Consider the following 12,515-nt stretch of genomic DNA (forward strand, 5'->3'; position numbering starts at 1 on the left):
TGATTTGCTTCAAACTTCACTACTATAATGTAAACACACGGCAGATGTAGACCTGTGAATGGATTCTTGATATCTTAGATACTGTTGTCGTGGCAACGCATCAAACTTTAATATTCTTTTTTTATGCTTAGCATACTTGAAATTGCATGAAACTCGACAGACACATCTCATTTATTAGCCTGTAGACATGTGCAAAGTTTCAGAAACGGGCGTGTTGAGGGCTCAGTAGCGCCACCTTTTGTCAAAAGTGGGGGGATTAATTTTATCTACAGTAATAAAAATCGGTATGTGTATTCTTCTCCTCGAGCCAGACAACTTTCTAATTTACACTCAATAGCTCCAACCAACAGGAAGTCAGATATTTTGGTTTGAAAATTGTCATTTTATGTCTCTCTCTCTCTCTGAGCCTAACGTCTCTGTGTGTGTGTGTGTGTCTGTGAGTCTGGGGAGGGGGAGGGGGGCTAGATTAACCATTTGACTGCTGTGTGGTTTGGCCTGCATTTAAAAAAGAAAATAAATGTCTTACGCCTTGTATTTTTTAAATAAGTTGTATTAATAAGTAAAGGCATATAACCAGTTGAATTGTAGTGCATTGAACATAGTTTTATATAATTAGTTTATTAATTAAATTAACTTGGTCCATAAACTTCGTCAGAAAATTTGGTCCATAAATCAAACACACTTGCATGTAATATTATGCAACTCTGTACTCATATAGATCTCATCGGGCCAAACAACTTTAAGCCAGCCCAACAGGAAGTGGGCTATTTTGGTCTTAATGTGGATGTTTTGCAAAACCAGGCTCTACATTTTTACCCACTCCTCTTAAGTGGTTTATTTTATTCCCACCAAACTTTTTCAACATGATGAAAATACATTAAAGAAGCATAATTGTGAATATCTATTGAATATCTCTAATTGTTTTGCTATGGTGAGGGATTAAAGTCATGTAAAAAAAAAAAAAAAACACTTAAAGCCTCATATCTTCTAAAAATGTAATTATACACCATTTATTTCTAGATAAAATTATACAAATATCAGAACTAAACCCATTTTATTCTTGTTTTCAATTTAAGAATAATGTACAAGTTTAAAAACAGCCAGGATGCATTATTCAGTTAAAAAATAAATATATCAAATAATACATAGGGCTATACTGCCCTCTTGTGTTCAAAATCAGGTAGGCCTGTTGTATTTAAATATAGGTAGCTGCTATGTGACTCCGAGAATTTTTTCTCACCGGTTATTTGACGTGTAACACCGGGGGCTTTTATATCGCTAAGTTAAAAGTGAAAGTAAAGTAAGGACATTTATAGTGGTGGCGCTCGCAGTGCGCTCGAATGAATTTCTATGGAAGTAGAAATGAAAAAACGTTCGCTCTGTTTTGCTCGCTCGTCGCCATGGATGCGCACTGTAATGAATGCCACTGCAGCCGCATACTTTTTAGTGTCACTTTAAAATTAGTGCAATATCGGGGGCCAATTGCTTGAATTGTGAGTTCAATAGTCTATTATTTTTCACGGAAAACACAACAACAAAAGAGTACAATGACAGATTCGCTTAAATAGGCGCTTTTACATAAAATAGCCTATTCCGTCATCATCTTTTCAGTCAGCTCTTCACTCTCGTGATTAATGAAATTTGACTCCTATTGCTGATATTTGCTGCAACTTTCGTTCTGCTCACAATTTAGTAAGCAAACACGTTTCAAATGTGTTTTTATTTTATTTTTGCGTATATATATGTGTGTGTATAATATATATATGAATATAGGCCCTATATACATATATATATATATATATATATATATATATATATATATATATAGCTTATGTTTCAAATATGAGTTAATTAACAATCGTTTGAAAGAATGATACTTTTAAACATATCACTAAACCGTCATTAGGTGTCGCCAGGCGACCGTCTTAATGAGCGAGTCATTGATTCATTTGTTCGAACGATTCGTTCGAACGGCTGAGTCATTCATGAATCAGACAGATTATGGATTGGTCATTGAATCTTTCAGTCAACCGATTCGTTCAAAATGCTGAATCATTCAGTAATGAGAAAACACGTTGCTGTGAGATGCGCAATGGTTCTGCTGCGATCTTTGTTTAACTAGTTTCACTGCTGAAACAGAAAAAAGTCAATATTGCATATAAAATGTAAGTGATTTGACGTGTGTGAGAGAGAGATTGTGTCTGTTACAGTGACAAGAGTTTAACCCTTTAAGGCCTTGTCTTTTTGGATATATATCTCTTTTTTTATTACAAAATGTGCATACAACCCATATATTGTAAATGTATTGTTTGCTTTAAATTAAATTAAGATTGTATGTTTGGTAATTGAACCTAAATAAATTTAAAATTAGGAAGTCGGCTATTATGGGTTTAGGAAGGCCGATCAGATGGATGTAACTATTGTGAGTCAAAGTTATAGCGCCACCAACTGGCAGCAAGAAGTGTGTCACTTTCTAAATGCTTTTGACAAAAGTGGGGGGGTTAGTTTTATCTACAGTAACAAAACTCGATATGCATATTGTACTCTTCGAGCCGGACAACTTTCTTATTTACCGTAATTAGCTCAGATTAAGAGGAAGTCAGATATTTTGGTTTGAATATGGTGAGCCTCTCTCTGTCTCTCTCTGAGCTAATATGGCAAGCCGTTTTAACATTTAATCATTTTAACCTACTAGTCTCTATTTTCATGCTACTAGTACTTATTTTTTAGATACTAGTATCTATTCCATTAAGTACTAGTACTTATTCATTAGCGACTAGTGCTTATTCTGTTTAGAATATTCAAAGTGCTTATTCAATTTTTATGCTTATTTATATTTTCAGAGCAGAAAATCCGATTTTTCTGCTTATTCAATATTGCATCTAAAATGTAAGTGACTTGACGTGTGTGTGTGTGTGTGAGAGAGAGAGAGAGATTGTGTCTGTTACAGTGACAAGAGTTTAACCCTTTAAGGCCTTGTCTTTTTGGATATATATCTTTTTTTTATAAAAAAAGTGCATACAACCAATATATTTTAAATGTATTGTTTGCTTTAAATTAAATTAAGATTGTATGTTTGGTAATTGAACCTAAATAAATTTAAAATTAATGTTCTATATTTCAGATCAATATATTTGTTTTCCTTCATTTTAATCAACACTAACTTTATTCTCATCTGAATTATAAATAACTTATTTCTGTATAAAATAAAAAATCCCGAATAATCCAGACCAACCAGAGCGCACTATTTCTACAACATCATCAGTGCTGAAGCGGAACTACCAGAGCCGTTTGGCAGATAGCGAGCAGATATTTTGTGTCACGTCGTGCACAATAACCCTAAAGGCACCAGGGTGGCGGTGCCACCGGCTTTTTATATATATATATATATATATATATATATATATATATATATATATATATATATATATAAATATAGCTGCGAGCAGCGATGAAGGGCCAAAGCCGGCGGCACCGCCACCCCGGTGCCTTTAGGTAACTAAAGGCACCGGGGTTGCGGTGCCACCGGCTTGGGCCCGTAATCGCTGCTCGCAGCTATATTTATATTTATTTTTATTTTTTTAATCACATTTGATAAATATATTATATAGTAGTGTTTCATTTTTTCTTGTTATTCAAATTCAAAATTGTTTTTAAATATTATTTGTCACTTAATCTTAAAGATATTTAATAGTGTAGGCTCCCACCAATCGCTGCACAAGTTAAGGGTACGTATGATGACGTAAGCATGTTAGTGCGAGCCCTCCCGGAACCCATAGAGAATGCATTGCAGTGCCTCCAGTTCGAAAAAAAAACATCTTTGAATGGAAGTCTATGGGAACACTCGGGGCGATTCTCAGCCAGAGTGAAATCGCCCAAAAAGAGGCGGTACTCCACAGAACGCGACATGACGCTGATTGGAGTATAGCACTATAGTGACGGCTAGCGTAACTCTGTGGTTGAATGAGATTGTGAATGTGATTGAAAAAGTCACTTTCGCACTTTGGTGGTGCGTCGCCCAATCGCCCTAATGAAGAAACCGCCCCTGATCACAATAATATCCAATAATATATCCATTCAAGATATCTCTGACAGTTAGTCTAATAATAGACTTAATAACAATAAAATATGAACATTATTGATTAAAATGTGAATATATATTTATGTGTGAAATGTTAATAACAGCAACAGTAAGACCATTCAGTACAATACAAATATACACCATTGCACTGTATTATTCATCCCATTCCCAAACACAAGAGGCACTATAACTGAAGTTCTTCATATTATTCTGTGGTTTATGTAGTTAAAGATGGCGGAGTCAGAAGAGTCTAAAACAATATGCAAGTTTCTTTTTAAGAAATCAAACAAGAAATTTTCTGCACGGAAAAGAAATGCAAGTGATAGCGATAAAGGTATTTTGTGCTGATTTCCCCCTCAGTGCTCGGTAATGCATACATTGATTGATCAGTTTTCCATAATACAGTAACGTTAAGCTGTCTGTTCAGTCAATGTTTATGCCCAATGTAATTCTGATTACAACCAAGTAACTGATGTATTAAATCATTTTTTGTGTGTTCATCAGACAGAAGTAGCGGCGAGGAGAGCAGTGCTGTGGTCAGAAAGAAGAAAGCTGCTATTACTAACCCCATGATTCAGAAAGTATGTCGGTATTTTAAATGTTTAATGAAATCTGCTGCTGAAGCTGCTGTTTACTCTGAAGCCATAACCGCAAGTTAAATACTGCTCATCCCACCTTATAGACAAAGAAAGTGGAGAGGGAAGCAGTCTCATCAAGTGAAAGTGAAGAGGAGAAAGGAGACAAGAGTGTCACTGTCGCGTACAAGTCCACTCGGTCAGCGGTGAGTCTGTCAGATATTTACATCTGGGGCTTTCTTATGATTTATAGCAAACCATTAAGAATGCAAATTATTCATTTGATTCCATTCCAAACATTTGATTCTTGTAATTCAGTGTGTGTGTGTGTGTGTGTGTGTGTGTTTGTGTTGCAGAAACCAGAGGGACCAGATGACATGGGGGCCACTGCTGTTTATGAGTTGGACACAGAGAGGGACAAAGATGCTCAGGCCATCTTTGAGCGCAGCCAGAAGATTCAAGAGGTACGGGGGTATTATATATATATATATATATATATATATATATATATATATATATATATATATTCATACAAAAAACAAAGAGGTATGGTTTGATATCTAATAACTGATTATTTGTACAGCTATTTTTACATTACAGATTTCTTCAAAGCAGGTTTACAGCAGTAAATAGAAAAACAGCATCTGCATTGCAAAATTGTCATATGAGAATTCATTAATTTCAGTCGTTATTATTACACCTATTTCAGCTCTACAGAAGAATCAAATCATTTCAGTTTTTTCGTGACCTTGTTCAAAAATTTTGAACACAGCAGAATTGATACATTTTACTGAACAGTAATTGTCTAATTATATAATTGAATAAATATATTATAAAAAATATATATATTGGCCTATAACAACAAGTTGAAACAATCTCTCAACCCCCCCCCCCCCAAAAAGGTCATCATCTACTCGCCCTCATATTGTTTCAAAACGTTATTGTATTGAACACAAAAGGAGATGTAAGGCAGGATGTTAATGTTTCTGTAAAACGGAAATGAACATAAAAAGACAAAGTGATCAATAAAAGTATATATTATAAATATACACAACTTGTGTGTTATGTTTTAAGTCCTCAAAAATGATACAGTAGCTTTGTGTGAGGAACAAAAAGTCATTATGCACAGAAATTCAGCTCTCGAATCTCATTTGTGTGATGTAAATATGTGCATATTCAAACAATGGCATAATTGGGTGAAGTTCAGCATGTCACCAGTGTAGTTTGTCGTTTCACAGAAAGAATGAGTTATGACATTTTAATATTAAAATGTTAACATTAAAAATAATGAGGTAAAAAAAATTGGTAACACTTTATAATAAGGTTCATTAGTTAACTACATTAGTTAACATTAACTAATAATGAACTGCACTTATACAGCATTAGTTAATCTTTGTTAATTTCAACATTTACTAAACTAATACTTTATTAAAATCTTGTTAACATTAGTTAATGCACTGTGAATGAACATGAATGAACAGCTGTATTTTTATTAACTAACGTTAACAAAGATTAACAAAAACAGTAACAAATGTTTTGCTCATGGTTAGTTCATGTTAGTTAATACATTAACTAATGTTTAATAACTTAACCTTATTGTAAATTGTTACCAAAATATTAAACACATTCATGGGTGAATCATTCACAGTAAGATCATTAAGATGCTTTTGGAAAATAGACGTTGAATTTCCATTTCATACCGACTTTAAGGATACTTGATTATTGATATTGTTTGGGTGGGCACAATCTCCTAATTCAGTGGCATGTCTGTATTTTATTTATAGGAGTTGACTGGTAAAGATGACGATAAGATTTATCGTGGCATCAACAACTACCATAAATTCATCAAACCCAAAGATTCCACCATGGGCAACGCCTCCTCTGGTATGGTCAGGTGAGTCAGTAGAAATGCTGGTCAAACAAGCAGCTGGTCCTGTTTGCTGTGACTAAATATGCTGACACACAACTTTTAACTGATCCACAATGTCTTGTATGTGATAGGAAAGGGCCAATCAGAGCCCCTGAGCACCTCAGGGCCACAGTCCGGTGGGATTACCAGCCTGACATTTGTAAAGACTATAAAGAGACGGGCTTCTGTGGGTTTGGAGGTTAGTAAGCCGGTTTCCTCTCTGTTTTTGCCTTTCTTTTCTTTTTTTTCTTTTTTTTGTTCAAAGTTTGTTTTTATTGATTTTTACAATATACATCACATTCACAATCCCCCACCCCTCACCATCCAATTTAAGAATGACGCCCATACTATCCATTAATTCAAAATGGAATTGTAAGAACCAAGCATGCATACAATATTTACAAACATGCTAACAAACATAAACGTTTTTGCCTTTCTTTTGAGGTTCATGTTAACACTCATGATGACAAATGTCATTGCAGGAACAAACATGTCTTCTTTTATCCTCAGACAGCTGTAAGTTTCTGCATGACCGCTCAGACTACAAGCACGGCTGGCAGATTGAGCGAGAGCTCGAAGAAGGAAGATATGGGGCAAACGGTGAGCCACCTTTAGGTACAGGTCTTTGAAAACATTTTGCTTCTTTTGTTCTGCTTTCTGACGTATTGTTTATCTCGCAGACGATGAGAACTATGAAGTGAGCAGCGACGAGGAAGATCTTCCTTTCAAGTGTTTCATTTGTAGGGAGTCATTTAAGAACCCCATTATTACAAAGTAAGTGCTACATCGAGCCATGGCCAGTTTGAATTGCAAATGCTGTTCTTACCACGGCACAAATCCACAATATGGTGCTTTAGCCTGAGAACATTTGACATTGTGTTTGCATGTTGTGGCCACAATTTCTTTGTTTTCCAGGTGCCGGCACTACTTCTGTGAGGCCTGTGCTCTCCAGCACTACCGCAAGTCTAAGCGCTGTTATGTTTGTAACCAGCAGACCAATGGCGTCTTCAACCCGGCCAAAGGTGCTTATCTTTTCCATTAATCACAAATGACTAGACAAGGTTTGGTCAATTGGTCATTAACTCTTGGAGCCCTGATAAATTCACTCACTAATGTCATATATAATATGAAATGGAGAGTAAGGAACTAATTTATTGGTGTATTTTTCCTCAGAGCTCATGGCTAAGATGCAGAAACAGCAGGCAGCTGCTGACCAGCCTCCCTCTGATGAGGATGACTAGCACCACACAGCCTCCCCTTCTGTTTTCTACTTTAATCATTCAGATTCCAGCTGCGTTGTAAATTTTCAGAACCTTTGAAATAAACATGCACTCTTTTGTAGAACACTTTTTTTTATGATTCTCAGAAATCTCCCAGGATGAGAACTCGACAATCTGTACGTCATTCACTAGAGACGCACAACATTATTGGCCAATATTTCACACCAAGTTATAATAATTGTTCTTATTCTATGAGAGTAGTGAAGTCCACACCACAGCTATAATGGTAATGACGCAGAGGAGCAATATCATTGTAATTACTTTCAGAACAATTGTTTTCCAGCTGATTAAGGATAAAAACATTCAAAAGCCAATCAGAATCCACCCTACTTTAAAGGGCTTGCGAATTCAATGTGGCAGATGACATATCAATCGTCGGTGTGGACGCCCATATAGTAAACGTTATAGTTTTCTATCTTTCTTGTTGTGAAGAGGACTTTAGAATGAGGGTTTACCCTATTTTTACATTCGGGTTAAGTGAGTGTTCTTCGATGATGACAAAGGTAAAGTCAAGTCAAGTCACCTTTATTTATATAGCGCTTTTTACAATACAGATTGTATCAAAGCGCTTCACAGTGATAACATGAAAACAATATAACAAAGTTTGTTTCTAAAATAAAGTTAATTTTTACTACTAAAAAACTAATCTCAAAAAGAATATACATTTTTCATCCTGTACATTTTAATTTAGCCTAATGCTGATGACTGATTTATTTTTAGTTTTAATATATTCTGGCAAAATAGTATACAATTTTAATATCCGCCATTTATTCGTTGTCGGTCAAAACATGAAAATAATTATAAGCTTATCTGTAAAATTGAATGTCAGTGAAAGTATTTAGTATATTTATTTAGTCAGTGAAAGTATATAGAAAAAATTTTATGGAATACATATTTTCAACATTAAATGTACAGAGAAGTACAGACTAAGGATGCTCAGGTCAAAGACCATATACACTGACGGTTACCCATGTTAGGGGTAAACAGTTAAAGACCCAGAACCAGATATGATGAATGAAGACCTGGAGTCAGAATTATGATAAATTAAAGAAAAGTTTTACTGAAGATAGTTTGCAGTTTCATCAGCAGAAGTCAGCTTCAAGACTCCCACTGGAGTTCGTAGGCCGCCCCACTTACAGTTACAAAGATCACATCAGTTATACCCTTCACCAAGGTCTAAGCTACGTCCTTGCTTCAGGTTGCAGTTTCTGATTGGCTAAGAACACATATAGTCTAAGCAAATTTCCACACATGGATAGATAGGAGAGTATGTAACCATTAGTCAAGATAATTGTCACACGATTCCTAGATTTAGGTCTGCGGTGACCTCGGAGGTCGGAGAAAGGCGTCTTCGGGTCTGTTGTTGCATGCCTAAGTGTCCCATAGCTCCTATACAAGACCTGCAGAACATCCAACGCACACACAAAAGCACTAGGGAATCGCAGTTTCTCCAAGGTCGAAGAGGGCCTGAGCTAACAATCATCAGGAAAAACTACCAAAACATACTGATAATACATTCCCTTCTCAGGAAGAAGTACAGATACTATTCACTTTAGTTTCTAGAGAAATACACACGAAAGAGGTACAATTCTGTAAATCAGGTGAAGTCACGTATAGTTGGACCCCTGTAACCTTAACTCGCCAGCTAGAAACAGATATATAGACAACACATGTTGAGGGTCACATCAGAATGTACCTAAAAGCAGCTGGTTAACACTCACAGCAAACATGATTAAAAGTATATTTGAATCACTCATTGAATATAGAAATGATTTATGTAGAAATGCTTGATTATTAATCACTCATTACATACATTGAAGCAGCAGTGGATCCCAATCCACCCCCTTCAGTCGCCCGTTTTAGACCAATACCACCACATCTGGTCTTTTCATAAAGGCTGCTTCAAAATGTAATATTTCTGACCCATGCTCCTCTGTCAGGTTAAAATTTTGATAAAACAGATAATATATTTTTCCTTCAAGGACTTAATATAAAAAAAAATATCCCACATTGTACATTATTAATTTCCAGAACGTTTGGATCTTTACATGTCTTACACAGCTGTTATTCATCTTGGCTAATTTGGTATTATCATCGACTTAACTGATCACAAAACAAGTTCATATTTATTCTCTGGAAGCCAGGCTAAATAAGCAAGCACTGTTGCTGTATTCCTAGCATGGGCTAGACCAACAGTCACTACACAGATATTAAATACAGACATTGCCTGTAATCATAAATACCAGGATATATAGGCCAACACTAGTTTTTATAAAACTATGATTTCCAATTCCTTTTATAATAACGTTACCCCCTTTATAGACCCTTTAGTTTCAAAACAATTGCAGATGAAACTATTTTTAGGTCTAAACTTAAAACCCACCTGTTTAAAATGGCTTTTAAATACGCAGTAGTGGTGTGACAATTTCCTTTTTCTTGTTTCTTTTCAACTTTTCTTTTCTTTTTTGATTTTACTGTTTTTATTGTATGTTATGTTGTTTTATTTATTTTATGATGTGAAGCACTTTGGATACCTGACGGTTGTTGTAAAGCGCTATAGAAATAAATGTTGATTGTTGATTGAAAACACAATGGTTGTCTAACTAAAGATAAACAACAAAAAATAAGTAAGACCCACAATAATCCACTTTAAGTCCCTCAATGAATTCATCCTTCAGTTTACAGTCACATAGCATGTACCATCTTAATTGTATAACATCTTATACCTTTTTTTTCCCTCTTTTCAAAAATAGAAATAAAATAAAACAAATTCATTCTTCATTTTATTATAAATCAATCATTATTTTACCACTAAAATATAGAATTGTTTCCCATTCTGCTTAAAACTTTTGTTCATTCCTTATCTTCATATCAGTTAATCCCTGTTAATCATACTCAATGCCTTCTTTTTATCCGAAACTCACTTTTCATACCATTTCAACTTAATTTGGCTTAACAGGCGTTCATAAATAGTTCCATAAATTCTATCAGAAATTCTATTTTCATAACATACATTTATCTACTATATTTCTTCTCATCTTTCCCTATTTCCCTACATGCCAGTTCCTTCTGCATCCTTTCCCTTTCTTTTCGCTCTGCCTCATCTAACCAGTACATGATTGTTTGCTTACAATCCACACACACGTCTCACACAACAACCTTTTTGTTTTTCACTTCCCTCTTGTCTCTCACCCCTGTCAGCCTAGTGACACTTAAAGTTCCCTCTTTAGGGAACTCATGGTATTTTATTAATTTTTCAATACTCTTGTTTTCATAACATTCATTTTAACTGTATTTTTCATTATAACTACTTCTCACAGTATTCCTCTATAAAATGGTTAGTCTGAAGATTCAAAAAATATTATCAGTATTGTCTCAGTCCCACTTATCTTTACTGTTTTGCAGAAACCAAAATATTATGTTACTCGATCTCAACCCTTAAGACAGCCATATAGCTGCGTTCTCCTTTAACCTTTATTACCTAAATTGTAGTTTTCTTAGACATCTAAGGTCATACATCATTTAATGGATTGAGAAATAAATTATTTTTAGAAGTTATATTCACTCCTTTGTTCGCCCCCGACCTTTCCTAAAAATGAGGGAATTCTCTCTGGATAATTTGGATAGTGACTTAGCCAATGTGTCACTTTGTCTCTCTGCCGTCAGTCTATAATTTTTACGTTTACCATTATGATCCCACCTAGTTGTCTATTTAAATTTAGACCCTCAGTTGAATTTAGGCAAGAGTTTTTACCCCATAATGGACGGCAATCTTCAACTTCACAATTCTAATTGACATAAATACTAATCCAGAGAATAATTCAGATCAACATCATAAATGACAAAAGTAGTCATAATTACCAATAGCAGACAGAGCTGGAAAACCAATCCAATTAAAGCTCATCCCATGTTCTGCATTGTCTTTTCATCAGATTGACTCAGAATTATCAGCTTCTTTAAAGTTTGTTGTTTCACCTAACCCACCTGTAATGATAAAACACTCATTCCAGAGGTTAATGACACACTATTCACAAAATCAGGAAATAATAGTACCACAAACTAACGCATACAAGACATAAAGTGCTGTCACCATCACACGCACTCATACTAGACACACATATGTTAACTGCTCATTTTCAATGTTCGCTTTTTGATATTAACTCTAAAAATATTTACTTCACAGTTTTACCTAATTTTACATAGTCTCTTAACCAGTTTCAAAGCATGTCTGTTCATTATTCCTTTGGTTTTAGAAAAGTCAGCTGGGTTGTTTTGGTTCATTATCATTATTTTGTTTAAGTTAATTTTTGTCATCCCTTCCTCCACTCAAGCAGTCTCTCTCACTATAAACAAATTATCTTTTCAACAGCCTCCTAAGACTGTAACTAAATTAATCATATTCTAGTACCCTTAATAGTTCACAAATGTTAAAATACAAATGTTTAACTCAAATTAGAACCATTACAAGAATCTAAAATACATTATGCTATGAGCATTTCTAAGGTTATCTATAGTTTAAATACCCAATTCACCTAACCTTTGTTATCCAGAAACTTCTCTTGAATCAACACAGCGGTCTTCATCTTTAGCCACCACCATGTCTAACGACCTTCAGGAGTTAAAACTATGGAATAGACATATTAGTTCAAAATCAACACTTCTATACATTT

General features: G+C 34.8%; 1 protein-coding gene across 1 annotated transcript; it reads left to right on the plus strand.

Annotated features, from left to right (window-relative positions):
• The first annotated feature begins 4,282 nt into the window (after positions 1-4,282).
• Positions 4,283-7,909, plus strand: rnf113a (ring finger protein 113A). Its single transcript, XM_056272258.1, has 10 exons — positions 4,283-4,415; positions 4,586-4,662; positions 4,764-4,862; positions 5,013-5,120; positions 6,441-6,550; positions 6,658-6,764; positions 7,076-7,165; positions 7,246-7,339; positions 7,481-7,587; positions 7,739-7,909. Exons 1-10 carry the CDS (start codon positions 4,313-4,315, stop codon positions 7,804-7,806), a joined length of 963 nt encoding a protein of 320 aa, XP_056128233.1. The 5' UTR covers positions 4,283-4,312; the 3' UTR covers positions 7,807-7,909.
• The last annotated feature ends 4,606 nt before the right edge of the window (positions 7,910-12,515 follow it).

This window comes from Rhinichthys klamathensis, unplaced genomic scaffold (genome assembly GCF_029890125.1).
Source record: "Rhinichthys klamathensis goyatoka isolate OS25496 unplaced genomic scaffold, OSU_Roscu_1.1 h1tg000333l_1, whole genome shotgun sequence".
Classification (NCBI taxonomy): Eukaryota; Metazoa; Chordata; class Actinopteri; order Cypriniformes; family Leuciscidae; genus Rhinichthys; species Rhinichthys klamathensis.